This window comes from Bos taurus, chromosome 19 (assembly GCF_002263795.3).
Source record: "Bos taurus isolate L1 Dominette 01449 registration number 42190680 breed Hereford chromosome 19, ARS-UCD2.0, whole genome shotgun sequence".
NCBI classification, from domain to species: domain Eukaryota; kingdom Metazoa; phylum Chordata; class Mammalia; order Artiodactyla; family Bovidae; genus Bos; species Bos taurus.
Genome location: NC_037346.1, coordinates 36,857,902 through 36,885,412, shown reverse-complemented (window position 1 = coordinate 36,885,412; position 27,511 = coordinate 36,857,902). Strand labels below are relative to the sequence as shown.

General features: G+C 44.6%; 1 protein-coding gene and 1 non-coding gene across 3 annotated transcripts in view; both read right to left on the bottom strand.

The window, feature by feature from the left end:
- The window catches only part of FAM117A (family with sequence similarity 117 member A), a 52,769-nt gene extending 26,221 nt beyond the window's left edge, over positions 1-26,548 (bottom strand). Inside the window, exon 1 of one of the 2 annotated variants that reach the window (XM_059877889.1) lies at positions 26,455-26,548. In XM_059877889.1, coding sequence (XP_059733872.1) covers positions 26,455-26,533 — 79 coding nt within the window. In that variant the 5' untranslated portion in view covers positions 26,534-26,548. 2 annotated transcript variants of the gene reach the window in all.
- Positions 16,083-16,156, bottom strand: MIR10183 (microRNA mir-10183). The gene has a single exon (NR_162220.1). It is a non-coding gene; the product is annotated as a microRNA mir-10183 (primary transcript).
- Positions 26,549-27,511: the final 963 nt, after the last annotated feature.

Genomic DNA, 27,511 nt, shown 5'->3' with positions numbered 1-27,511 from the left:
TAACTCAGGGACATGTGGGTTTTGGAGGGAAGTTGTGGTCAAACCGAAATCCCCAATATGACTGTACAGGAGTTAGAAGCCCTCCTTGGAAAGCCCAAGGAGACCCCATCCATCCCAGCTGGGAAAATTAAACCCGGAGCTTTAAACACTTCTTTCAACACCAAGCAATAGCTCATTTCAACCATAACAGGGAGAAGAAACTAAAGAAACGAGATTAAAAAGAAAGAAGAAAAAAAAGAGTAACAGCACATTTCCCTTACCAAGAAGGCTTAACTAAAGAGAAAAAAAATGAAAAACTTCAGCCAAGACGTCAATACTGGCTCTGTACTTAATACTCCCTCCGTATCTAAGTGTGCAGCTCAGGTGAAAGCATTTCTCACTGTGTCTGACTCCCCAGGATGCAGACCACACCTATGGGTGGCTGGAGAGAAGGGTCAGTAGAAACTTATTTGGAGGTTTTTCACTATGGGGAAAAAATAAGGAAGTCCCAGACTCTTCCTAGCAAGGAGGGAAAGGGTGATTCCACAGTGTACGTGTGTGTGTGTGTGTGTGTGTGTGTGCACGCGCGCACGCGTGTGCGCACAAAGAGAAAACAGCAGTTACTTAGATATTTGTTCAATTCTCAAGCAGCTGCACTTAGAAGAAAAGGAAGTGGTGTGGACTTTTCACCTTTTATCTGAATTCTCTGAAAAGGAGTTCTGTAGGATTTCAACATTCTTAAAACAGGACAAAATACTAGCAGTTACTGACTGGAGCATGCTTTCTTTGGGGGTCTAGTTGGGCTTTGTAAGAAGAGCATAAATAGCCATGGCCTAGCCTTCTCCCCGTAAAAACAATTCTCACAGTTGATTTGGGAGTGATGAATTTCTGCATTGCTAGAAACTCAGAGGACAAGCATAAACCTTCAGTATCTTCACTCAGGACAACAATCTGATCCCTATCAAGCAGAGAAGAAACCATGATGCCCAGTCAGCTATTTAAAGATAAAAGAGGTGAAGGAAGAACCAGAGGCTGGGGAGGTTCATCTACAGTAAATCCTGTGAGAGGACAACCGTGATTGAAACCCTACCCTGAGTTCTGTTCTGAATGCGTATGCCCCACATACTCTCAGGAATTCTCCAGGTGAGGGCCCAGGAACACCCTCATGTAAACATCTCTCCAATGCTACAGAGCAACTTGAGACACAGGTCTTTTTTCCCCACAGAAGACTTTTCAAAGTTCATTTCCCCTCTTGTGTTTCATTGTCAGACTCAATTGGCATGACTGGCTGGATGCCTTGGTTCAGGAACTTCCCTTCAGTCTGGAAGGGTTCTCTATTCCTTTCCCCCACTAGGAACCAGCGCAGTCAAACCTGCATCCAGGGGACAGTTCTGCTCACTGGGCATGTGAGACAAAAGGACAAAGAAGACAATTAAAAAAGGAGGGATCCCTTTTCTAGTGAGGACAGTGGAAAGTGAGTGAAAGAAAGAAAAGGAAATAAGAATAGAATTACAAAAAAAGAGAACAGAATTACAGATAATGTTCAAATAGTCAAAATAATTTCTGCTTTGTAAACAAATCATGACCTACTTTTAGCTTCATCTAGCCTGCCTTCTCCCTAACCTCACGAACTGCCAGAGAGCAACATATGTGTGAGCAGCCGATACTCAATTTATTATCAGTTCAAGTCACACAAAATAATCTAGACTTTGACTGAATTTGATGGCCTCAATTTGTTGCCTTCACCCCCACCAGTGGATTCCAAAACTCCCAAATGTTTTATTCCTCTTTAGAACAGCTCACATTAATACTCATGCCCTTCTATGTTAGTTTAGAGCCAGCTTTATACAACTCCCAAAGTAACAGCTCAGTCAGGAAGAGTCATCAGTGGATGCCAAAAGTACTGGGGAAAACACTGTGGGGAACAGGGTATTTAACGCTGAAGTATCTCCCCATAAACCACTTATAAGAGAATAATGTACTTCTGCAGTGGGAAAACTGGTGGTCACCACCTCAAGTGATCAAACTCAGCATTACTAGTAATGGAAGACCTGACCCCATGTGCCTCCTGAAGTGATACATCATGGGCACACAACTTCACCCATGAAACGGTCATGCCCAAAATGTTTTACTTGAATCAAATTGGGCCCCAGACCTAACTTCCCACTTGCAGGAAATACAGGGGATGGAGGCAGTTTCGATCCCTGGCTTGGGAACTAAGATCCTGCATGCTGCCCAGCATGACCAAAAATTTTAAAACAAACAAAAAACAAAATTAAGAAGTGGCATGTCATCCCAGGAGCAAGACCTAGACGGGGCAAATTTAAGGGGTTCCCACAGGTCCAGAAACACAGATGGAATTGGATATCACCTCAGTTAAGCCCCACCTTGTTAGCCCTGGGCATCCATTCACCATTACTGCTCTACAGCAGGAATGTGGGAACCAGTGAGATCCCAGGGAAAATGAGTAAAGGTAGCTAAAGGGAAGGTAGCTAGATCCCAGGAGGAAGGTGAACTGTGTGAGTGTAAAAACAAAGGACAGAAAAAGACTTCAATTAGGAGGGATTCCAACCAGATAAAAGGAAGAACTTCCTGCTCATCAGAACAGGAGGGACGGATGAGGAAGATGGTAGTGTCTGCCCTTGCAGAGCTCCAGGGAAGGATCGTCACATGGCCCCAGAGGTCTCAATATTCACCTCCCAGAAGGCAGGAGGTTGTACCTGGAGAGTTTGAGTCCCCGCTCTCTAGAATTCCCCAAGTGTTAAAGAGTGAATCATAAGAGATGGCTACTGACAGAGTCAGCTAAACTGAAAGCCCCAAAACAAAGCCCATGCTGTCATTTGGGGCAAAATTAGCTAAGGGAGTCAAAGTGAGATATGTCTTACCTGGGCTGATCAGGCAGCTGTATTGTGGGCTCCCATGCCATCTCTCCCACCTCCACCCCCACGCAGGAGAGTATAAATAGCACTCAATTTACCTGTGGCTTGCCACAGGCAGAAGGGCTGTCACGTGGTAACTGTTGAGTAGACACCAGAGCTCAGGAGGCAGGTTTGCTCAGTTGCTACACCTCAATAGGTCTGACAGGACCTCTTCTCTGGTTCATTTTGCTTCGGGCTGGGGGTTGGTGAGGGGGGTTTAAAGGAGCAATTAATCAATTCTGTTTATCAGGGCCATGCTTTGCCTTCAGGGTCTAAAATCCTATTAGGGTTGACTCTGCTCAACCCTCAAAGCCTTGAAAACCTCCATGATCATTTTGTCCCACTTGCAAAGTCTTCTCTGGTTATGTCCATCTCTTTACTCAAGTTCTACTCTGTTCCCAGCTTCAAAACGGAAATACCCAAAAGACCACTCCATTCCACTGAGTGATTCCCTACCTGGCCTCTAACATTCTGGAACTGATCCAGCCTGACCTCAAATCCCAGGCAAATTCCCAGGCTGTGCCTGGTGGAAAAACCCCAAAGTGTGCTAGGCAACATTCCAGGGCAGCCCCTGCTCTAAAGCCCCAATCGTGCTGGTTGCTTAGATCTCCTAAGAGAGGCTCAAAGGTCATATAGTGCCTCCAGGGTAAACCCTGTCTGAAACACCAGATCAAATGGCTCCTCTAGAAAGAGCCTTGAAAGGTATGACCTTGGGAAGACTTTTCCTACCCTCACTGTACACCTGAGACCACTGATGACTTCACAGCAGAAGGATGCTTGTCAAGTGACCTCTCCACATGTGCTTTCAGGGGCTGAGGAGGACGTAGAAGGTGGGTAATACCATTTTCCCCATACGTGATGGGTTTTATATCTGCCCTTAAACCAAAAGCTGCTTGACAGTAACTATACCTTTTATGAGTCAGGTAAAAAACAGGCTTATCCTCCTGAAGCAAAGGGAGAATATGATCCATGGGAACAGACTGGGGTGTTAATTACCAAGATGTCCCCTCCATGCCTCTAAGAGCTGGAAGAAGAAGACTCAGTGGTCAGGGTCCCCCTCAAGTAGACAGCTCTGGCCATCTGTACAGCAGCTCTAACACATGCCTCTACACTCCACAGCACCCAGCAGGACCTTGGGGACAGCCTTTTCTCATCCTCTTGCATCTTATCTGGATTCTGGATGCTATCCACTGGGCACTGATTTTGGGGTGAGACAAAGCCAAAAGAACACTGGAGACAGCCTATGTAGCTTGATAACCGCTTAAGAACAAACAACCAAAGCATAAAAACTGGCACAGTAATATACTAAAGGGGCTTCCCAGATAGCTCAACTGGTAAAGAATCCGCCTGCAATGCAGGAGACCCCAGTTCGATTCCTGCGTCAGGAAATTCCCATAAAGAAGGGATAGGCTACCCACTCCAGTATTCTTGGGCTTCCCTGGTGGCTTAGACTGTAAAGAATCTGCCTGCAATGTGGGAGACCTGGGTTCGATCCCTGGGTCGGGAAGATCCTCTGGAGAAGGACATGGCAACCCATTCCTGTATTCTTGCCTGGAGAATCCCTACGGACAGAGGAGCCTGGCGGGCTACAGTCCATGGGGTCCCAAAGAGTCAGACGTGGGCACAGCACAACACAGTAAATGCTCTTGGGTCCATTTCACATAACTGGCTGGAGTACCTGAAAAAAGTCCTTTGAGGCCAACTTAACCACAGTCTCACACTTTAGGGTGGTCGCGGGATGGCAATTTAGTTACGTAAACGACACATACTAAAACTAAAGATTTTCCAAAAACTGTTTCTTCTATGTTAAGAAGTAGAGTTGGACTCATTCACTTACCCCAATTCTGAAAGCTGGCAGGAAATGTCAGTAAACAAAAATGTCAGGAATAATTCAAGTGCCTTGAAGGAGCACAGACAGATGCAGAGTACGCAGTGTGGAGTGAGAGAACAAGGGCTGGGAACAAACAGTAGCATCTGGACCCTTAACACTGCTTAGCGGCGATGACCAGATCCACTCCTCTTGGGGCCCTGTGGTCAGTGGAAGATTTTCATCGACAAAGAGTACAGCTCTTCCTTTGTGTATGAAGTTGTAACTCCTGTCTACTTGGTGAGATGAGTTGCACTGGAGCATAGGCTCCTGTACACTCACAAGGTGGTGGGCACAACAGGCAGACAGGTACACAGCCAAGAAAGCTGCCTGGCCCAGCCTATAATCTGGCATCACTTTCTATTAATAAACAAAACTTATTTTCCCCTCAGATTTCTACTATAAACATGAAAAGTAGTATTACTCTGCAGCTCTGGCACACGAAAGCCTTCTGATTTCATGTATTTTAAGAAATGAAGAGAGCTGAATGAAGAGCAGAGTAAGAACGTTTCTCAGAATGAGGAAGCACTTTTCCCTAGAAGATACCTGGATATCCTGAACATGCTCAGTGCGGATTAGCAGCCTGTTGCAATACTACTGACCCCTCTGCTGGGTTAATGTGGGGCACAGACTGGGCTCAGACACATGGTAGCAGTCACCCAGTGGCTCTCAGAATCTGATGCCAACCTTGTCCAGCTCAAGCAGCAGGGACAAGCTGCAGTCTCCTACCATAACGGTCAACACTTGGGCTCAAATCCTGCCTCAATGTGCTACATGAACTCAAGACGAGTCACTTAACTTCTTTGGGCTTCGGTTGTTCTTTCTGTTAAATGGGAAGAATAAGAAATGTTACAAGGATGACAGAAGAAAACTTCCATTCTAAAGAACTCCTGATACAGTCAAATTAGCCTAGCATTTTTCAAAACTTATTTGGAAAGCATTTCAAACATATAGATGTGAGAGCAAGAACAGGACACAGAATACCCATACGCCCTCTCCCCAGATTTGCCTGATGTTAAACATTTGTCCTGTTTATCATTTGCTTTCTTTCACACGCACTTTTCTTTACATACACACTCAAATACATGCTCTCCTACAGTCACATCCAGCACCCACATGTTCTCACTTAAGACAAATGTGAGTGTGTGCACACACACACACACACACACACACACACTCACATCCAGCTACACAACACATACTGTCCTTTGTTGGGTTTTGTGTGGTGGTCTGTCTAAACGACCGGGGCGGGGGCGGGGGGGGCGGTGCGGTTCGCAATGAAGAAAAAGCCAAGTGGGGCATGCTACTTGGTGATAGGTCCACAGCCCCACTCCCCACCTCCAAAGCAAAAGTAAGCACTCGCATATTCTGGCTTAGAGATAAACTGTTACATGGACAGGGACCAGAAAAAGTACTATTTACATAAGACAGTTGGTTATCTTTTTCTTTAAACAAGAAAAAAACACAAAAAAAACAACAACAAAAGGATTTAAATGAAGCATGGAAACAACTTTATTATATAGAACTATATTTATATTTGTTATAATGGGGCTTTACCTATGCAGTTGGGAAATAACTGGGAAAGAAAGGTTCCACATAAGCATATGGTTATTAGAACATTCAAGAATTCTATACAAAATCTGGCTTTGTAAGAGAAATAAGGAAGTCAGAGCAGCCCAGGCAGTCCTCCATGATACCACATCCCTAGATGGAGCTTACTCCTGAGTTCAAGTCCCTGACAGTCCCCTTATTGGATACACACTTGTCTCATAAAGGCACTATCGGGTATCACAATGAATCCACTCCCAGTTGATCTAAAGCTAGAAGAGAGACACATTCAGGCAGGACATGGTCAGGGTGGTGGAGGTCTGCACCAGTCATCCCCTATATGGAGGACTAAATTGTCATCTAAGCCGCAATCCCATCTGTACCTATCTCCCCACCATAGGAATGCACCACCCACGTTTATCTGGGTGCTTTTGGGGGATTCCACACTTACACACAAGAAAGACACCCTTCCCGTAAGCTCCACCTTAAGAATATCTCCTTGACATGGGTCAAAGCTCAGCAACCATAACCATGACTCCACAGAGGTAGGAAAACTCTGCCTCTCGGTTAGCTTCTCATTCTGCATGGAAATTGCATATTTCAAACCAGTTGGAAACACTCAAAAGCTGCCACCATATCACACATATAATGTTGCTACCATCAACTTCCAGTCAGCCACATCAAGTGGACAGTCACTTATGGGGCGTTAAAGGAACAGATTTCTCTGCAGCCCATCTTCCTAATTCTCTCTGGTCAATTAAACATATGAACTTTTGCTCCTGGTATACAGATTTGTGAGCAGAAGGGAAACAGGCTGGATGTGTGTGGGCAGGCAGCACAGGATGCCAGCCTGGAGGGAAATTCCTCACGGGCTCTCCACACGTAAGTGGGAAGAGCCCTGGATCAGGAGCAAAAGGACTTCACTAGTCACACAGTCTTGGGCAAGTCACTTCCTCTAAGGGCCTCAGTTTTCCTATCTGCAAAAACAAGCAAATGCCACCTGCACTGCAGGTCTCTGACGAGAATAAAGGAAAAGCATTCAAGGGTACCGACTGCAAGCAACGAGGAGCTAAACATGCAGAATGCACTGTCACAACTAACGCTACCCACATTCTCAGCTTCCCTGAAAAATCCACATGGATTTTGGGGCTTTCTGGGGTTGGGATCCAAACTTTCTTTCCACAGAAGCAGCTGCTTTAGCCTTCTGTGAAAAGAGAACTCCCCAGGATAGAGGTTCTAATGAGAAAGAGTCCAGGTGCTGCCTCCGGCATTAAGATGTGCACACACCACATGGATGGCCTTGCATGGGCCTCCCCTCCCCTACCTCGAAATCCAGACGACAAAATATTGTGAAAGCTCTCTGGTTGCATCCCTCCGTCACGCCAAATGCTATCCACTCCACTCTCAACTCCAATTTGTGTGTCATATCTGATGGGCATGAGTTACAAGACAATCGCCAAATAGGGGCCAGGCATCAGGTTCTCAGCCAGCTTGCAGGTGTGGGGCAGGGAGCGCACGTGTTATCAGCTGCGGTCCTCTCAAAGTCGTGTGGGCGATCAAACACACACAGAGCACAGAAAACTCTTAAAGGGAAGCAGTATGTGGCAGTGGGGTTGGGGGGTGGAGAAGAAGGGAGGAGGGAAGAAGCTGCTTTTTCCCCCCTTATAATCACATTTTTACTCTGTTCAAAGTTACTCCTAGCTGGGCAGGTTTATGAAACCATTTTGACTAAGCCACCAGGCCTGCAGTTTGGCAGGAGAATACAGGCTCGACACATGATAGTGTAGGTATCAGGGCTTGGAGAATGACAGTGAGCATCTCTTTACAGTATTTCCCCCACTTGGTGGGGAAAAGAGAAGAAGAAACAGCAGTGCTTTGTATTAATATAAAGGATGGTGCCTGGGTTGGGATGGGAGCTTCTAGCCTGATCACACCTCTGGTCACCCTAAAGCCAACAATTTTGTCTAGCCAACAAGCTAGACAATTCCGTTCTTTAGCCCAGAAAAGCTGCTAATTCAGATTCTGCTTTCCTTATACATTATAGCACTCCTAGGAATTTGGTGCAAATCCACCTGGAATCAAAGGACATCCAGCCTTCATCCTTGGCTTCTCACCCATATACACGTCTAAGCCTAAAGCCAGGTCATCTGGCTCTTTTACAAAATCACAACAAAATCCTAAACATTGGCTGTTTCCATGGATCAACCCGGTAACTAACCACCCAAGCTCACCCTCTGGCTTTCAGTGTGTGGGGGAAAAGAATCTACAGGCCTAGCAAAGACATCCATGGAAATGCCACGTCTTTGCCACCAGCTGGGCTTTGAGCCCAATAACCAGGATGAATGGGAGACCAGTGATTGGAAGAGAGAGAACACTAACACTTCAGGAGGGGAGGGGGTGCCTTGTAAGTAGCTAAAGAGAGTGTGTGGGGACCAAAAGTGGGAAAAACCATTTCAAATGAGCCTGGGGAAGCGCGGCTCACTCCCCCTCCCCTGCTCCCTTTCCAGCAACTCCATCCAACAAGTATTTATTGAGCACGACACTCCCCAGCTGCCCTGGCCCTCCCTCTGCAAAAACACTCAAATCTGTTCAAGCTGCAGGGTGAGTTCCATTGCACTTGAACTTGAAACATGAGGTGCCTATCTTTTAAAAAGGCAGGCACACAATTTCCAACATGGGGCAGAAGGGCCTAAAGAGATTTGAGAAAGTTAAAGAGCACAGCTGACCAAACAAGGACACACTAATGCCACTTTCAAAAGGGAAGGGAGAGAGTAAAAATTTAATTTAACCGTAGGGAGAATAATATACCGGCCAACTTAAAAAAAAAGCCTACTAGAGACATCTCAGTAATTCTCTAATTAATCCTACCTAACTCTAAATATTCCTTCATTTTGTACCTCCTCTAGCTTGAATTTACATTTTATTCACCAGTGCGTGTGTTAGTAATTTGCTTTCAGAGCTGTATGTTTAATCCTACCTCTGCCTCTTAAGGAGGTTAGACCTCCATGCTCTCCTGCACGTTTTTATTTAGGATCGGATGATGAAGGAGGCAAGCAGCAGGGCAGGTGGTAAACTACACTTGTTAACAAAGTTCCTCCTGGGAAAGCCACCCGCCATTTGCAAGATGGGGCACACAGGTCAGAGAAGTGGTGCCCCAAACTACCACTCTGCCTGCGAAATCCTGCCAACTCTAAGAAGTCACAGTTGGGCAGCGTCGGAGAGAAAACTCCCCCAACCCTAAAGCCTGCCACTTCAGATCATCCAAAGCCCTCGGAGGTATCTCCCCAGCACCCCCCGCCAATCCACCCTTCCAGAATGTGGAGCAGAGCTGACCCCAAGGCGTTCACCACCCCTGGTGTCAGTTGTCTGAGTAAGTGTCTGCACACAGCCCAGACTTTCGTTCCAGGTTCCCCAGGGGCTGGAGTTAAAAGTTTTCCTATTATGAAATACTTTGATAGCATTCTTTTAAGTTCATTAAAGCCACCCTTGATTGGCTGTGGTGCTCGCACAAAGTAAAAGTCAACTGAAGTATATTCAGAGCCTGAGGACAAATACTTAAATAACTCCAAGCTGGGCATTCAGTTTTGTAGCAACTCTGAGGAAAAGTGTGGAGAAAAAAGCAAAGTGCCAGGAAGAGTTTTCAAACCCAGGAAGTTCAGTAGGGACCATGAGCCGGAGGCCTGGCTGAGAGCAGCCAGCTGTGGAGAGCCTCCCTCCAGACAGCTGTTCCCAAGAACAAGAGCCCCTTCAGTTCCACACGACTGGAGAGGAACTGAAGCACAGATCATTTATAACTTTAAACATAATCCCAAACTCTTTTCTGAGATCAGGATTTGTTTTGGACCCAACAATGTGACTAGTTTGGCTAATGTTTGGTTAATTCATAAAGTGGCAAACCAAATAACAGAGCCCGCTGTGAAGACTCAAATCACCAGATTTCTCACTCATCTTTTCTCTGCTTTCACTCTTCCCTGATTCCTCTTCTATCCATCTCAGAGGGTGATAAAAGATGAGATAGCCCCATCTCACCAAACTAACTTGCGGGTAGCGACCCACCTTCACTCTGAAATGGGAAGAAACACAAGGCTTTCCCTTCCAGCCCTTTCAAAGGGCTCCAAGCTGCCTGTGGAATAAAAGCAAGCCCAGGTAAGTCTAGTAAAGCTTTTGTGCTAGTGTCATATAGCATGTGATATATATGATAGTGTCAAAAAGAACTCAAAATGAGACCTGCCCCCAGAACATGTCACACCCTAAAATAAAATCTGAATCCTTTGGCATCAAGGCTCTACATGAGGACTGTAAGAATCCAGAGCAGGATTAAGATCCGAGGGATCCATTAAGATCCAAGGGATAGTGTGGCCTTGGTACCCATCACATCATTCATTGTAAACTGGCAGAAAATGTAGGTGAAGTGTTCTTGGACTACTAAAGCCACCAACCACTCTGGCAACACTCATATTGCCAACACAACTATGAAAATTTTGCAATCCTGCCTCAAATTTTCTAGACGATAGTCTATATCTGGAACCAGAAAGAACAATGTCCTCTTACTGCCACACCCCACCATTGTTCTCAGCCTTTCTCCACTGACCTCAAATAGTTTGAAAAATCCTCACTCTATGTTACCTAAGTGGAGAGCTTCCCATATGGATAATCCTTTGCTGTACAAAATACTGAATAACACATGGACCCATGCTTCTCTGGGTACCAAAAGGATAAGTAGTTAGGAATTGTGGCCCCCAATTTCAAGGATGCCATCACTGGTGATAACATTTAAGAGTCAGATACTTCAACAGTGCATTTTGCTGACCATGTGCCTCATGCTAGCAAAGCTGTCAAAAGCAAGCTAGCAGTGTCAGGCTGGGAAGTGCTTCATGTTTAATGCCTCCCAAACAGAAGCTGCTTCAATCACAGGTTTTTAAAGGACAATTGTAGCTCTTAAAGGATTTTAACTGCAGCCCCAAGCTTCTTTATAGGCAGATGGCTCTGTGGCATAGAAAAGTTACACTCTATTCTAATCTCCAGGCTGTTTCTAACACCAAGGTCCAAAAGGACCATGGTCTGATGAGGGTCGCTAATAAGCAACCTCCTTTATTGTTCCATACCTCTCCAAACACCCATCCCTAAGGACGAAGTTTACAAAAGCATGGCAGGGAAAGAGAGTTTAATAATTACCAATAGCACTGCTAATAACAATGCTGCTTTACATTCACTGAGACGGCCATCGTGGAAAACCTGATGGACATTTGCCTCTATGTCCCTGTGGGGAAGTCAGTATCTGAGGGCAACGATGACTATGCCACCTCTCAATGATCTGTTCAGAAAAATAAAAGGTAAGGAGAAGAATCCAAAACAGGAGATAAGCCGAAAGTAATTTCCATCTGACTTTGAAATGTGTTCACTGCAACTGTGGGTTGTTAGCTTTGGAAGGAGGGTTAAGAAGGGAAGAGATGCAAATTTGTGTAACAGTTAAGCTTTTATGTAAATCCAAACTAGTTTTATCTACTGAACACATCACCTGACAAGGGTGGGGGTGAATAGCCTGGGTTTACATGTGCTGATCTTCTATAAAGATTGAGAACTGACTAGACGTTGACAATGTTCCTTTCTTTTTCCCTAAAATATGAGTGGGGATACAGGCTTGAGTTTACTTTGCTCCCTTAGGATTTTCTGCAGAGGTATATACTACATACATTTGAAACTCGTCTTTACACAGTAATATGGGTCAGGAACATTGTTGAAGACAAGGGGTAGGCTATTTTTTTTGTTTGTTTCCTGAAAAGTTCACATAGTAAATACTTTAGGTTTTGTGGCTATTTGGTCTCTATCAAAACTACTCAACTCTATCACTGTGCAAAACTTCTCAAATTTTGCCAATGTGCAAAACAGCCACAGACAATACATAAATGAAGGAGCATGGCCGTATTCCAATAAACCTTTATCTACAAAACCAGGCAGAAGCCTGGATTTGGTCTGCCGGCCATAATGCCAAGCCTTGGTTTAAGAAGAATCTAGTGCGCAGAGGAGATTCGGAGGCAGCATTTGGCTCCCCCGGCACCCAGCTGGCCCGTGGGGCTGGTCTTCTAGGGAAGAATTTGCAAACCTCAATTGAACATTAGCTTCATTTTCAGGACATGGAGACAGAGACAGAATAGGTAAGACTGGGGCCCAGAACAGTTTACCTCCTAGCCCCATTTTGTTCAACATCAGTCTGTCCTAGAAGAACTTAAAAGTCAGCAGACTCCAATTGACATAAGACACAAACAAGAATTTAATTAAAGGAGAAACTGCAGTAAGATATTTCTCCTGGGTTTCTGCTACCTACTAGGAGCTCTTAGCTTCTTAAGAGTTGATCTTCATTTTTCTCTCCACTCTTCTGCCTTCCACACCCCCTGCCCAGGCTCATAAAAGCCCAGGCGTCTTCACTTTATGAAGACATCCCTTAAGGATGAATGGCCACAGAAGGTAAATCCTTAACCCCTCCTCTTTTAAAACACATCTAGGACTTCCCCAGTGGCTCAGTGGTAAAGAATCCTCCTACCAGGAGACACGGGTTGGAACCCTGATCTGGGAAGATCCCACATGCCACCGGAGCAACTAAACCCATGCATCACAACTATTGAGCCTGTGCTCTAGAGCCTGGGAGCTGCAACCTCTGAGGCCACGACCCGTGACTACTGAAGCCTGCACATCGTAGAGCCCATGCTCCCACAAGAGAAGTAACACTGCAACTAGAGAATAGCCATTTGCTGCAACTACAGAAAAGCACAGACAGGACTGAAGATCCAGCACAGCCAAAAATAAATAAATAAATGAATAAAATAAACAACAACATCTGAGATATCTTGTCAAGAACACAACAGGGTGTGTGGTGGAGAGATAATTGCACAGCCCTGAGCAGTACATCACTTTGAGATGGGAAACAGAAACAGTGACGACACAATTGTTTCTGAGACTCAGTTCCAGCTCACGTTTTTTTAAAGCTGGGTTTCAGAGCCCTCTTTAGAAAGCCCATTTTAAAGGATGAGTGAATAAAAGTGTAAGGAGAGGCCCTGAAATTCTGAAACCCGCAGTACTGGTTTCAGACCAATATGGGTTTGCTCTTTGAAGCCTGAAAAGGCAACATGCTCTGGCCAACAGGCTCTCACCTTGGCTGGGTGGAGAAAATAACAATATAAGCAGCAGCAAACACTGCAGAGTACCTTCTACTTGCCAGGCACTGTTCTAAGCACTTTACAGCTATTGAGTCATTTGATTCTTATGATGTAGGTATTATTATTCATACTCTACAGATGAGGAAATTGAGGCACAGAAGTTACTTAACTTCTTCTAGGCCACTCAGCTAGTAAAAAATAAAACCTGGATTTGATACCCAGGTAACTCTGGCATCCAAAGCCATTCTCTTAAGGGTTTATGACCACTAAGCATTTCCTTCTATCACATACACCCTTCGGGCCCAGAGGAAACCACTTCTGCCACTTCTCAAGGCCGAGGAATGGAAAAAATCTGAACACACATAAGGTAAAAGTTAATATGCAGAAGACCTGATGCACTCCCAAACCAAAGGCCAGGGACATTCCTTTAATGTTTGGTCACAAATAAGTCCACAGGCTCAGGCTGCGCTTTCCTCTCTCCTGCTTCACTGCAAACCTACAAATAATCCCACTACAGACCAGGTAAGTGCCTAATTAGTAGTGCCTCTGGGATACTAATAGGTGGAGGAGAAACAATCCTTCAGCCCAATCTATAAGCAATTAATCACTCAATCTGTCTTAAATAATCCAACAAATCATGCAGAGCTCTAGCCTCCTATGTTTTTTACCAGTATCTTAGAGTACCTGGTCCTAAAAAAAGGAACTGGCCACGTAAAGAACTCAGTCATCCAAAGCTACACTCTTCTTTCCACAGTATCCAGCAGTGTTTGTCCTTTTAATGTTAGTTCTATAGTAAACACAACATAACCGCTCTTAAAATATAACTGTTACCAGCTTTCCAACTACTACACAGGCAGGCTTTCTGCTGATGTCCACTAAAAGTGACTAGGTTCTGGTGCTTGCTGTTCTACTAACTTCCCTGACTCTAAGGAGGCACAAACAAAACCAACAGGTTTGTACTCTTGTGGTTTGCTTTAGAGCAGTTCACGATAGGCCTGAGTTTGTCTGGGCATTGCCTTGCTCTACATCGTCAGATTCTAGGCATACTTGTACTAGTTGGTTACCATCTTGCTACCAGATTTGACCAAGTTTCTGTGTTCCAAGATGCAATGCTAACATTTACAGTGAAGTCCAGACAGACGAAGACTTTCTAGTTCAGAGACCCTCTTAATCCCATTCCTACCTAGGAAGGCACCGTAGCAACTACACTTTCAGGAGGGGCTGGAACTAAGCTTAGTAATCACAAAAAGCCTGAGAAACTCTGGTTTAGAGAATGTCATTAACCATCAGATGGCAGGGACTATGACTTTTGTACATTTGGTAGACCCTGAGGCTTTGGAAGTGTGCAATGATCTTTTCACATCTGGTGTGAATCAAATATAAGCCTCACTTTCAACTTATGGCCAACCTCCTCATGCAAGTAGGTTCCTTCTCCCATTCCTAACTGCCTGCATTTGCAGGGGATCCATTACAACTTTGAGTGTGAAAGCAAGGTTAAGCTTGCTCTTTGCCAACCACATCCACCACGTTAAGCTGCTATTTAGACATCTTTTTGGTGCTGTTGAAAAAGTGGGAGTATTTGCTACACTGTACTTGATTGTAGCCCTCACCCCACTGCCACGTTGACCGACAAGCTCAGGACAAAACAGCATTGGTGGGGAGAGAACGGAAAGGCAGTGGGCAAACTACCCAGATCCTACACCTCCACACACACGCGCGCGCGATGGTTGGAATGAGACAACCATATTAAGCAGGTTTGTGATCTGGGAACATACAACTTTTGGGCCATACCAACAGGAACGTAGGGAGTAGGAGCGGAGCGTTTGTATGGTGGTAGAAGCCGTTAAACTTATTCCAATGGCTTAGAAGAAACAAGCTCCAGGAGGTGCCATAAAGCGAAGCGCATATGAAGTGGTGGGAAAAGGAACTCCAGAGCTGCAGAACGGGATGCTGGGGCCAAACTCAAGTTGGAGAACTAACACATGGCTCCACGGGGCTCTCTCCATGCCCCTCCCCCTCAGCGTGCAGATATCCAACGCCCACCGGCTCCCCGCTCCAGTGCAATCCCTGCATAGGGCGCCCCCATCACGCGCCTCACACCTCGCTGCCACCCGTGCATCTTCCATTCACCCCCACACCACATCCCTGCCCACATTTCGGTTACGCCCCCAAAGCCAGCCTCCATCTGCCAGGACCTTCCCCTCACCTCCCGGCCCGACTCCCCTGCACTATGTCCCGGCGGTGCACTCCGCGTTCACCGCTCCTCGCTCTCGCTCCTTCCGTCCTCGCAGACTCTCCGCGACCCCCTTTCTCTTCCTTCGCCCCTATTCCACTTCCCCCTTACACTTTTCCCCCTACCCCTCCCCCGACACGCGAGCCACCCCCCCCCCCACCCCCGCCAACGGCTCCCTCAGCGGCACGCACTCCAGGCCCGGCTCACCTGCGCGGCCACCCCCGTCCCGGCGCTGGTGCGGCTGCTGCAGCTGGAAGGGGACGGTGGCCCTGAGCGGCTGCAGACCAGCCCGGGGGGAGCCGGCAGGGACTGGAGGAGAGCAGCCCCGCCGGAGCCCCCCGGCCCCTCCGCGACCCGGCCCCCAGGCACCTCCGCCTCTGCCGCCTGCTGCGGCCCCCGCCATCGCCCTCCCGCCGGACCGCTCGCCCGCCTCGGACCCACAGCGAGCCCCACACAGCCCCCAACCCCCGCTGCAGCTGCTTATCTGCCCTACGGGGCGGCGACCGGCCCCCTCAGCCCAGAGCCCTCATTGGCCTACGGATCCCCAGACCCCTCCTCCCAACCAATCCGCGGCTTGATCTTCCTCTACCAGAGGATGATTGGTTAATATGCCTAGCGATCCAACCCCAAGACCCCACCTCCATCCCACCTCCGCCTGCTGCCCCACGTCCGAGAGTTCGCTGATTGGTCCGTCCGGAAGGGGGCTGGTTCTCCGGTACCGCCAATGACAAGATGCAGAAAAGGGGAGCGTCACACCCAGTCCCAGGTAGTATGCAAATACTATGTCACGTGACGTCAAGCAAAGTGGGGGCGGGGCCGGGGCCGGGGCCGGGGCCGAGGCCGGGTGTAAGATGGAATAAAGCAGTAGTGAAATCATCTTGGGGAGCTGGGAGGAGTGTCAAACTTTCAGCAATTGAGTCCCGGTAAGTATGAAGAAAGCAATAACTTCAAAAAGCATTACTTTTGGTTTAACCTAAAAACAGTTTAAAATCCTCATAGGATCTCAATGTTGCTTGCAAGCTCTAAAGTAAATTTCTACAAATTAATGAAAAGTTTGCATAATATTTGCATGCGATTTGCATTATATCCGTGAACTTAATAGCTACTGTGCCTCATGTGGCACCACATTTGTCTTTCTTCACATATCTAAGTCCTTACTTGGTGTTGGTCCAACCTAAAAACGCAGCTGCTAGCTTGTAAATTAAACTGAGACTGAAAAGGAGCAGAGTTGTCCATTCCAAGTCTGTTCAGCAGAGTGGAAAGAACAAAGTAACTGAGAAAGTTGAGCAAATCTACACAGTGACTCCATAACCAAATCCTGGTCTTCCCAGCTCATTGCTCTCTGACCTACAAGTCAAAATGAACCTGAATGGGCCACAAAGAGAATGCACGCCCTTGTGAAAATCACATGCTATAATATATACATGAGACGTTTGAGGGGAAGAAGCATTTAAGTTACTGCTTAAAATTGTTCTCTTCAAAAGAAAAAAAATTATTACTCTTGGTATTCATTAACCATTTTGTTCTCTTATGTGGAAAAAGTGAAAGGCAATCAATCCTAGATTGTCTGTGATAAGGGACCATCCAAATAATTAGATAATTCCCTCCAGATTTATATTTAGCCATGATATCTATTTTTGATCTTGCTACAGATTTATCTTTCTATTTCTGTTTTTTCCCAGTTTAATGTTAAAATGAAAGTATTCCCTGAAGCCATACTAACTATTAATAATCAGAAAAAAGGAGGTAATCTGGAAGCACGCTACAAGGCATTGAGAGGTCATTTTGGGGATTAAATATTGAAAGCAGATAATACCCAAAGTGGAAATTCAAGAGTTGGGTTAATATTAAAATCAGCCTATGTACAGAAAACAAATTGAGGATATGGAACACCCTAAAGAAAATTTTTCTTTGCAAAGAGTATATTCTTGCAGATTTTTTGTAAAATGTACTTTAAGATGATATTTGAAATCTTTTTTACTGACAGGGAGATGATGTACTCCTTTTCTATGAAGTGGACAACTTTACCAAAGGCAGATAGGAATGAACAAAAATTGATGAACTGATAAAAATTTAGTCTTAATAAATAACTCAATTAAAAAAAATCTTACAATTTATAACATTCCAGTTAGTTCAAAGTCTTCATGTATGTTTTTTTAATCCCCATGAAAATCTGGAAAAAGGAAACCATGATTTTTATTATGGTGCAGGTAGAGAAACTGAGGTCCAAAAAGGTGAATCTTTTTGATTCTTGACTCAGATCTCTATCAGATCTTAATAGACTACACTGCCTCATTATGGCACACTTTCATTAATAAAATCAGTAATAGTAGCAGCTAACATTCACAGAGTTTCTTTCTCCATAACAGGTATATCCTAAGTACCATGCATACATTGCCTCATTTAATTCTCATGAGCATACCTATGAGATGGGTATTATCTCCTCTTCATGGAGGCTTCTGAAAGAAGCAAGATTGCTTACTGCCCAAGGTTACTCAGGCAGCCTGACTCCAGAGATGAACTCCTAATCTCTGTTATTATAAAACTTTCTTATAAACAAAAAAGGATTACTATTTACATTTTACATAAAGAGTCTCCAAAGATACAGTTTGGCTGAGATGTTAAAATTAACACTTGTCTTGTACTTCATAGCTTTCACACACACCATCTCATTTAATTTTCACAAGTGCGTAATAGGTAGACTATTATATGTACAATAGGTAGAAAATGAAAATATTATTGTCCCTATTTTACAGAAAGCTAAGTCCCAGAGGCTTAGATGACTTGCCCAAGATTGTCCACTTAATAAATGGCAGACCCAGGACAAACATCTTAGGTCTTTTGACTTCAGATTCAAGTATTTTCTCAACACACACTAAACTTCTGGACAATTAACTTGCCTGATAGCCAAAGTGTGGGCCAGTTGGCCTCTTAAAATCTATTCTTGCCTGACAACTTTGTCCATTTTAGGACACAACATGTAAATTCTCAGGCAGTCTTAGAAGATGATGTGTGATTTTTACTGGTTGGGCCATATGGTGTGTGTTACAGGTAAAAGCCCGGAGTGAGGAATCTTGAAATACTTTGGAGAAATGACTTCCTTTCTCTGACCCAGAATCAACTGTGCTTTATCAACCTGATAGAGTTGTTCTAAAGAGAAAATGCCATATTATTGGGCAGTGGCATTCTTCCCTGGGATAGAAGAGGGCAGTCTCAAGGATATGGAGTTTAAATTTCATTTTAAAGCCAAAGTACCAAGAATAGAGGCCCTAGACAGTGGCAGAAGAGTTGGTGGAGGTGGCACAGCAGCTGAAGAACTGGATCTTCTGAATCCAGAGAGTCGTGTTCCTTCTTGATAAGCTGGCTAAAGACACTAAGATGGCCCAGCTGGAGGAATGCGAAGACAGGCGTGCAGAGGAGATCCCTGTCCTCTCCTTACCCCAGGTATCATGCCCAAGCAGCTGTCTCTCATTCCCTTCTCTATCACTGGTTGCTTCTCCTGGCATGGACATGATGGGAGGATAAAGACCTCATCTGAAGATCAACTCCTGTCTGTTTCCTCTAATTAAAGAAGCCAGAGTTTACGACTTCCCTGGTGGTCCAGTGACTAAGACTCCATGCTCCCAATGCAGGGGGCCTGGGTTCAATCCCTGGCCAGGGAACTCGATCCCATGTGCTTCAACTAAAGAACCTGCATGCTGCAACTATGACCCCACATAGCCAAATTAAAAAAAACATTCTTTTAAAAAGGAAGAAGCAGCCAGGGTTTGGGGGAGAGTGCGTGCTGCCAAAGGGAGGTTGCCTTAAAAGCATCTTCTAGCTTCAAGAAAACCTTTTCATTGTCTCTCTGTCATCTTTATCAACCTGATTGTTACCAATTAATTTGCTTGTCACAAATTTATTGAAATGACCACTATGTGCCAGACACAGAGCTAGGCACTATGGAATGACAATAATATTCAGAGACATACTTCCTATTCTGGAGTTCATAACCCAGCAGGCCTTGGAGCCTGTAAGCAGAAGTGGTCTAGAGACATGTTCTGGGTGCTGCTTTCAGGGAGGTTGGTTGCAGGCACTCAAAAACATCAAAAGTGGAGGATTATGTAAAGTAATTAGCCTCCAATTAAAATAAATAAATTTAAATTTTAAAAAAAGTGGAGGATTACATACACCAAGTATATCAATAAATTATTTTTCATCTATGGGAGAATTATTTTCCTCAGAAGGTTCCAACAGCAAATGCTCAGCCTCTTGATCCTAGCCTGCTCTTGGGATGTCCACAGCTGTCACAAATAAATGAGGACTCAAATTATTTTTCCTACAAGTATGGGGTCAGAGGTATAGCCCTTTCCCAAGTAGTCCCTATAAGGCCTGGGGTCTTAAAAGCTGCAGATGTCTGAAGGGCTACCAAGGATGAAAGGCTTTGGAGATTGCTAGATCAGAGGATCTGTAGGATCCACTAGCTACTGAATTAAGAGAAGGTTGGGTTGTCATAGTCAAGAGAAGCTTTCCAGTTCTGAAGGTGCCGTCTGGCCCTACTTCTGGGGCACCTTGATCCTTTACCCTGTACATTTATGCCACAATAACCAACAAGAATGGAAATTTCAAATCACCATTTTTATTCTCTAGAATCTGATACTCAGGAGCAATTGTTCAGCAAAGATTAGAGAAGTCTTGATATTCCTTGGTACCTGGGACTATCTCTGAACTTCCTGGTAAATGTATAAGTACTTCCATCTTTGGCCCCTGGGTTCCAAAGTAATAAAGGCAAAAAATAAAATGACGCAGAAACACAGTGTCTTTTTCTGACCTACCTCATTCCCTCAGCCTCTGTCTGAAATGTCAGGCCTGGTTCCTCAGGGAACGAGATCCTGAGGAAATGGGGTCAGAGCTGAAGGAGCAGAGCAGCCTTAGAGGGATTGAGAAGGAGTGTTGAGGGAATGAATGAGGTTATGGGAACAGAGTAGGGAGGGGGGCTAGCCCTCAACATCTCTCCCACTCTGGGGGCCTCCCTTTCCTGCATCCCTGCCCTATTACTCCCAGGATAACTGTGGCCTGGATTTTGACCTTCGGGGCTCTGCCTGACACACTTTGTGCCTTGCTGCGGCCCACCACTTTCTGTCTTCTGCTTAGTTCTCTCACTTGTTCATTCTCCATCTCTCAGACTGGATAATGTTCACTCCTTAACTCTTCTTTTCCTCTCAGTGGGAATCAACTTTTCTTGCTAAACTGCAGCGTTTTAAAACTGAAGTTTCCTCATCCTTAACAATAAAGGATTTGTTACATTTTAGAATTAAAAAAAAAAAAAAAGTCAAAGTGTTAGTCACTCAGTCTTGTCCAACTCTTTGTGACCCCCATGGACAGTTCAGGGTCCTCTGGAACTCTCCAGGCAAAGAATACTGGATTGGGTAGCCATTCCCTTCTCCAGGGGATCGTCCTGACCCATAGGTAAAGGGTAAATGTGACATCAAAATGGGTAAATGAGACATCAAAATTTTGGTATACAGGACCTAGTGGTACTCCATGAAAAGTACAAAGACCCATTAGAGACTGTGTATGATCAGTCTAGTCCCTTCATTTTACAAATGGAGAAGTGGGTTTCAAGACAAGGGAAGGACTTGGTAGAGGTCAGTTGGCAAATAAGAGGCAGGACAGAAGACCAGGGCTCCTGCATCCTGGTCAGTGTTACCTCAAAACATAAATAACTTCCAAAAGAATTTATAGAGAATACTGTTCAGAAATAAAAGGGAATAAACTACTGATATATGTTACAATGTGGATGGACCTTAAAAACAATATGCTAAGTAAAAGGAGCCAGATACAAAAGACCACATATTATATGATTCCATTTATGTGAACTATCTAGAAAAGGCAAATTTATAGAGAAAACAGATCAGAGGTTGCCTCCAGCTGAGAGTAGAAGCAGGGATTATCTGCAAACAGGCACAGTGGAACTTTTTGGGGTGATGGAAATGATCCAAAACTGGAATATGCTGATGGTTGCACAACTCTATAAACTTTAAAAAATCATAGAATTATACACGTATACTAAGTGAATTTTATGGTATATGATTTATGCCTCAATCAAGCTGCTTTTAAAAAAGGATTTATGTATGTTTATGGATGAGAGATCCCTGATGTGTGTCAGTTCAGTTCAGTTCAGTTGCTCAGTCGTGTCCGATTCTTTGCGACCTCATGTATCACAGCACGCCAGGCCTTCCTGTCCCTCACCAACTCCCGGAGTTACCCAGACTCACATCCATTGAGTCAGTGATGCCATCCAGCCATCTCATCCTCTGTCGTCCCCTTCTCCTCCTACCCTCAAACCGTCCCAGCATCAGAGTCTTTTTCCAATGAGTCAACTCTTCGCATGACGTGGCCAAAGTACTGGAGTTTCAGCTTTAGCATCATTCCTTCCAAAGAAATCCCAGGGCTGATCTCCTTCAGAATGGACTGGTTGGATCTCCTTGCAGTCCAAGGGACTCTCAAGAGTCTTCTCCAACACCACAGTTCAAAAGCATCAATTCTTGGGCGCTCAGCCTTCTTCACAGTCCAACTCTCACATCCATACGTGACCACAGGAAAAACCATAGCCTTGACTAGATGGACCTTTGTTGGCAAAGTAATGTCTCTGCTTTTGAATATGCTATCTAGGTTGGTCATAACTTTCCTTCCAAGGAGTAAGCGTCTTTTAATTTCATGGCTGCAGTCACCATCTGCAGTGATTTTGGAGCTCCCAAAAATAAAGTCTGACACTGTTTCCACTGTTTCCCCATCTATTTCCCATGAAGTGATGGGACCGGATGCCATGATCTTCGTTTTCTGAATGTTGAGCTTTAAGCCAACTTTTTCACTCTCCACTTTCACTTTCATCAAGAGGCTTTTTAGTTCCTCTTCACTTTCTGCCATAAAGGTGGTGTCATCTGCATATCTGAGGTTATTGATATTTCTTCCGGCAATCTTGATTCCAGCTTGTGTTTCTTCCAGTCCAGCATTTCTCATGATGTACTCTGCATATAAATAAGCAGGGTGACATTATACAGCCTTGACGTACTCCTTTTCCTATTTGGAACCAGTCTGTTGTTTCATGTCCAGTTCTAACTGTTGCTTCCTGACCTGCATACAGATTTCTCAAGAGGCAGATCAGGTGGTCTGGTATTCCCATCTCTTTCAGAATTTTCCACAGTTTATTGTGATCCACACAGTCAAAGGCTTTGGCATAGTCAATAAAGCAGAAATAGATGTTTTTCTGGAACTCTCTTGCTTTTTCCATGATCCAGAGGATGTTGGCAATTTGATCTCTGGTTCCTCTGCCTTTTCTAAAACCAGCTTGAACATCAGGAAGTTCACGGTTCACATATTGCTGAAGCCTGGCTTGGAGAATTTTGAGCATTACTTTACTAGCGTGTGAGATGAGTGCAATTGTGTAGTAGTTTGAGCATTCTTTGGCATTGCCTTTCTTTGGGATTAGAATGAAAACTGACCTTTTCCAGTCCTGTGGCCACTGCTGAGTTTTCCAGATTTGCTGGCATATTGAGTGCAGCACTTTCACAGCATCATCTTTCAGGATTTGAAATAGCTCCACAGGAATTCCATCACCTCCACTAGCTTTGTTCGTAGTGATGCTTTCTAAGGCCCACTTGACTTCACATTCCAGGATGTCTGGCTCTAGGTCAGTGATCACACCGTCGTGATTATCTGGGTCGTGAAGATCTTTTTTGTACAGTTCTTCTGTGTATTCTTGCCACCTCTTCTTAATATCTTCTGCTTCTGTTAGGTCCATACCATTTCTGTCCTTTATCGAGCCCATCTTTGCATGAAATGTTCCCTTGGTATCTCTAATTTTCTTGAAGAGATCTCTAGTCTTTCCCATTCTGTTGTTTTCCTCTATTTCTTTGCATTGATCGTTGAGGAAGGCTTTCTTATCTCTTCTCGCTATTCTTTGGAACTCTGCATTCAGATGCTTATATCTTTCCTTTTCTCCTTTGCTTTTTGCTTCTCTTCTTTTCACAGCTATTTGTAAGGCCTCCCCAGACAGCCATTTTGCTTTTTTGCATTTCTTTTCCATGGGGATGGTCTTGATCCCTGTCTCCTGTACAATGTCACGAACCTCAGTCCATAGTTCATCAGGCACTCTATCAGATCTAGTCCCTTAAATCTATTTCTCACTTCCACTGTATAATCATAAGGGATTTGATTTAGGTAATGTGTGTCAGACCCTGCTAATCTTTTAAGGGAACATTTCATGAAAAAGATATACCTACCCCTATGATATCCATGTGCCAGCAAATTTGGAAAACTCAGCAGTGGCCACAGGACTGGAAAAGGTCAGTTTTCATTCTAATCCCAAAGAAAAGCAATGCCAAAGAATGCTCAAACTACCGCACAATTGCACTCATCTCACACGCTAGTAAAGTAATGCTCAAAATTCTCCAAGCCAGTCTTCAGCAATACGTGAACCGTGAACTTCCAGATGTTCAAATTGGTTTTAGAAAAGGCAGAGGAACCAGAGATCAAATTGCCAACATCCTCTGGATCATGGAAAAAGCAATAGAGTTCCAGAAAAACATCTATTTCTGCTTTATTGACTATGCCAAAGCCTTTGACTGTGTGGATCACAATAAACTGTGGAAAATTCTGAAAGAGATGGAATACCAGACCCTCTGACCTGCTTCTTGAGAAATCTGTATGCAGGTCAGGAAGCAACAGTTAGAACTGGACATGAAACAACAGACTGGTTCCAAATAGGAAAAGGAGTACGTCAAGGCTGTATAATGTCACCCTGCTTATTTAACTTATATATGCAGAGTACATCATGAGAAATGCTGGACTGGAAGAAACACAAGCTGGAATCAAGATTGCCAGGAGAAATATCAATAACCTCAGATATGCAGATGACACCACCCTTATGGCAGAAAGTATAGAGGAATTAAAAAGCCTCTTGATGAAAGTGAAAGTGGAGAGTGAAAAAGTTGGCTTAAAGCTCAACATTCAGAAAACGAAGATCATGGCATCTGGTCCCATTACTTTATGGGAAAAAGATGGGGAAACAGTGTCAGACTTTATTTTTGGGAGCTCCAAAATTACTGAAGATGGTGACTGCAGCCATGAAATTAAAAAATGCTTACTCCTTGGAAGGAAAGTTATGGCCAACCTAGATAGCATATTAAAAATCAGAGATATTACTTTGCCAACAAAGATCCATCGAGTCAAGGCTATGGTTTTTCCAGTGGTCATGTATGGATGTAAGAGTTGGACTGTGAAGAAAGCTGGGCACCGAAGAATTGACGCTTTTGAACTGTGGTGTTGGAGAAGACTCTTGAGAGTCCCTTGGACTGCAAGGAGATCCAACCAGTCTATCCTGAAGGAGACCAGTCCTAGGTATTCATTGGAAGGACTGATGCTGAGGCTGAAACTCGAAAACTTTGGCCGCCTTATGCAAAGAGTTGACTCATTGGAAAAGACCCTGAAGTTGGGAGGGATTGGGGGCAGGAGGAGAAGGGGACGACAGAGGATGATATGGCTGGATGGCATCACCGACTCGATGCACATAAATTTGGGTGAACTCCAGGAGTTGATGATGGACAGGGAGGCCTGGCGTGCTGAGATTCATGGGGTCACAAAGAGTTGGACACAACTGAGCTACTGAACTGAACTGATGATATCCCTAAAAGGTCACTGTGAGACACAAAAGATTTGGTTCTTTGACTTATGAAATATCCAGGTTAGCATTCTTCTTAAGTGTCCTCCTCACTAAAATATTGAAGTTTCTTGAGGAGAACAGGCATGTCTTGGTCCTCAGTCTAATGACTACATCCAGCACTATGACCAGCATGCAGATATTGCTTCACAAAAAGCAAATTAAACTTTAGTTCTGCAGTGTCATGTGATTATGGGTACCTTGAGGGACCATCTTTTTAGAGCAGCACCTTGGTGGGAACAGTTTGCATCCCCCACATATGACTCTCCCAGGTCCTTTAGAGATCAGTCTCTGGAGAGGAAATGCTGGTTGTGTATATCCTTAGAAGACTGTGTATAGACCAAAAGACCTATTCATTTCACACCACTTTAGACTTCTCTCTTCCCCACCATTGTTCCCATTTACCTTATCCAGGTCAGCCTCAAAAATACAATAACCCCTGGGCAAATAAGCTACAATACTCTAAACATTCTTCATCTAATTTCACATCTAATCCTCTCCCTTACCCTCACACCATGTACCAAATGAAGAATCAAGTACCATAAAATCCAGTTCAAAGATACTATAAATGTAACAGAAGAGACAAGTGATGTGAAAGTTGAGCTGTAGTTTGATTTCCTTCAGACCTAGGACATAGGCTCAGAAATTATTTTCAGAGCCAAGAATATTATCTAAAAGGCTTTTGTAATAGATAACTGTAAAATATCACTACAGATGTGTCCGCAGTTTTATCTTTTGTGCTTTGGAGATGATATTCCCCCTCAGTTCAGTTCAGTCGCTCAGTCATGTCCGACTCTTTGCAACCTCATGGACTGCAGCACACCAAGCTGCCCTGTCTACCGTCTTCATCATCAACTTCCAATCAGACCTCACTTCCTGCAAGCACTCCTCAGCTAATCCTGCAAGACAGTAATGATGCCTCCAGGACTTAGGTGTTTGGCCCATTATTTGGCCCATGCTTACTTAGCAGCATGAGTAGCTTCATAATTCCTCTTCTGTCATTTTATATGTTTGTCCTTTCTCCCCAATTATTTTTTTTAAATTAATTAACTTACTTTTGGTTGTGCTGGATCTTTGTTGCTTCGCACAAGCTTTAGTTGCTCTGGGTTTCGGCGAGCTGGGGCTCCTTTTCATTGTGGAGCATGCATCTCACTGTGTTGGCTTTTCATCGTGGAGCACAGGTTCTAGGCCTGCGGGCTTCAGTAGTAGCAGCATGTGGGCTTGGGAGTTGCGGCTAGAGGGCCCTAGAGCCCAGGCTCAGTAGTTGTGGCACATGGGCTTAGTTGCCCCGAGGCATGTGGAATCTTCCCCGACCAGGGATCGAACCCATACCCTTACACTGGCAAGCGGATTCTTATCCACTGAGCCACCAAGGAAGTCCCCTTTCTCCCCAGTTCCAAGCAAAGGAACACATTTGCTCTGTTATTTCTTGTCAGTTACTAGGGCATGCCACTGCATCTGGCAATGTTGGGGCAAAGTTGATTATTTACATATTTGTTTTTCCAACTGTTTATGATCACTCCTGTAGGTTGAGGCTAAAAGTCCTGCAGACTAAAAGCAGGGAAGGCTTCAGGTTCTGTGAAGTCTAAGGCTCATACCACTTGAGGCTTCCTCAAGTTAAATAGTAAAATAATTATAGAATTAGGAATAAGGACTTGGAAGGGTTCTGTGCAAGTGAGGGGCTCTGACTCTTGAGTTTCATTAGCTTCATTGTATCTGTTTCTTACTGAAAAATGAAGTTATATCTCATCCAGCTCTTAAGCCCTGATTGATTAGGTGCCTCTTCCTGGCTTTTCCTATGGGTATCCTATATGCAGCAGATCTTTTCCACAAGATGCACCTCGCTCAATAAAATGGCCTTAGCAGCCGGGTCTCTCTATCTGGTGAAAAACTCCCAAAAGACTGTACTGACACTCCCCACACTCAGTAACTTGGTAGCACTTAGAATAATGCTTCTTCCAGAGCAGGTGATTTCTTGCTGTGCATGGTGGAGGGGGAGGTCCTTGTACCCAATTCTTCCTGGAAGACCCTGATGGCTGTAAGCTCAAGGGGTGATGTTGTGCAGCAGAAGGGCCTGGAATGTTCCAGTACATTCCACCAGTGGCCTCTGTA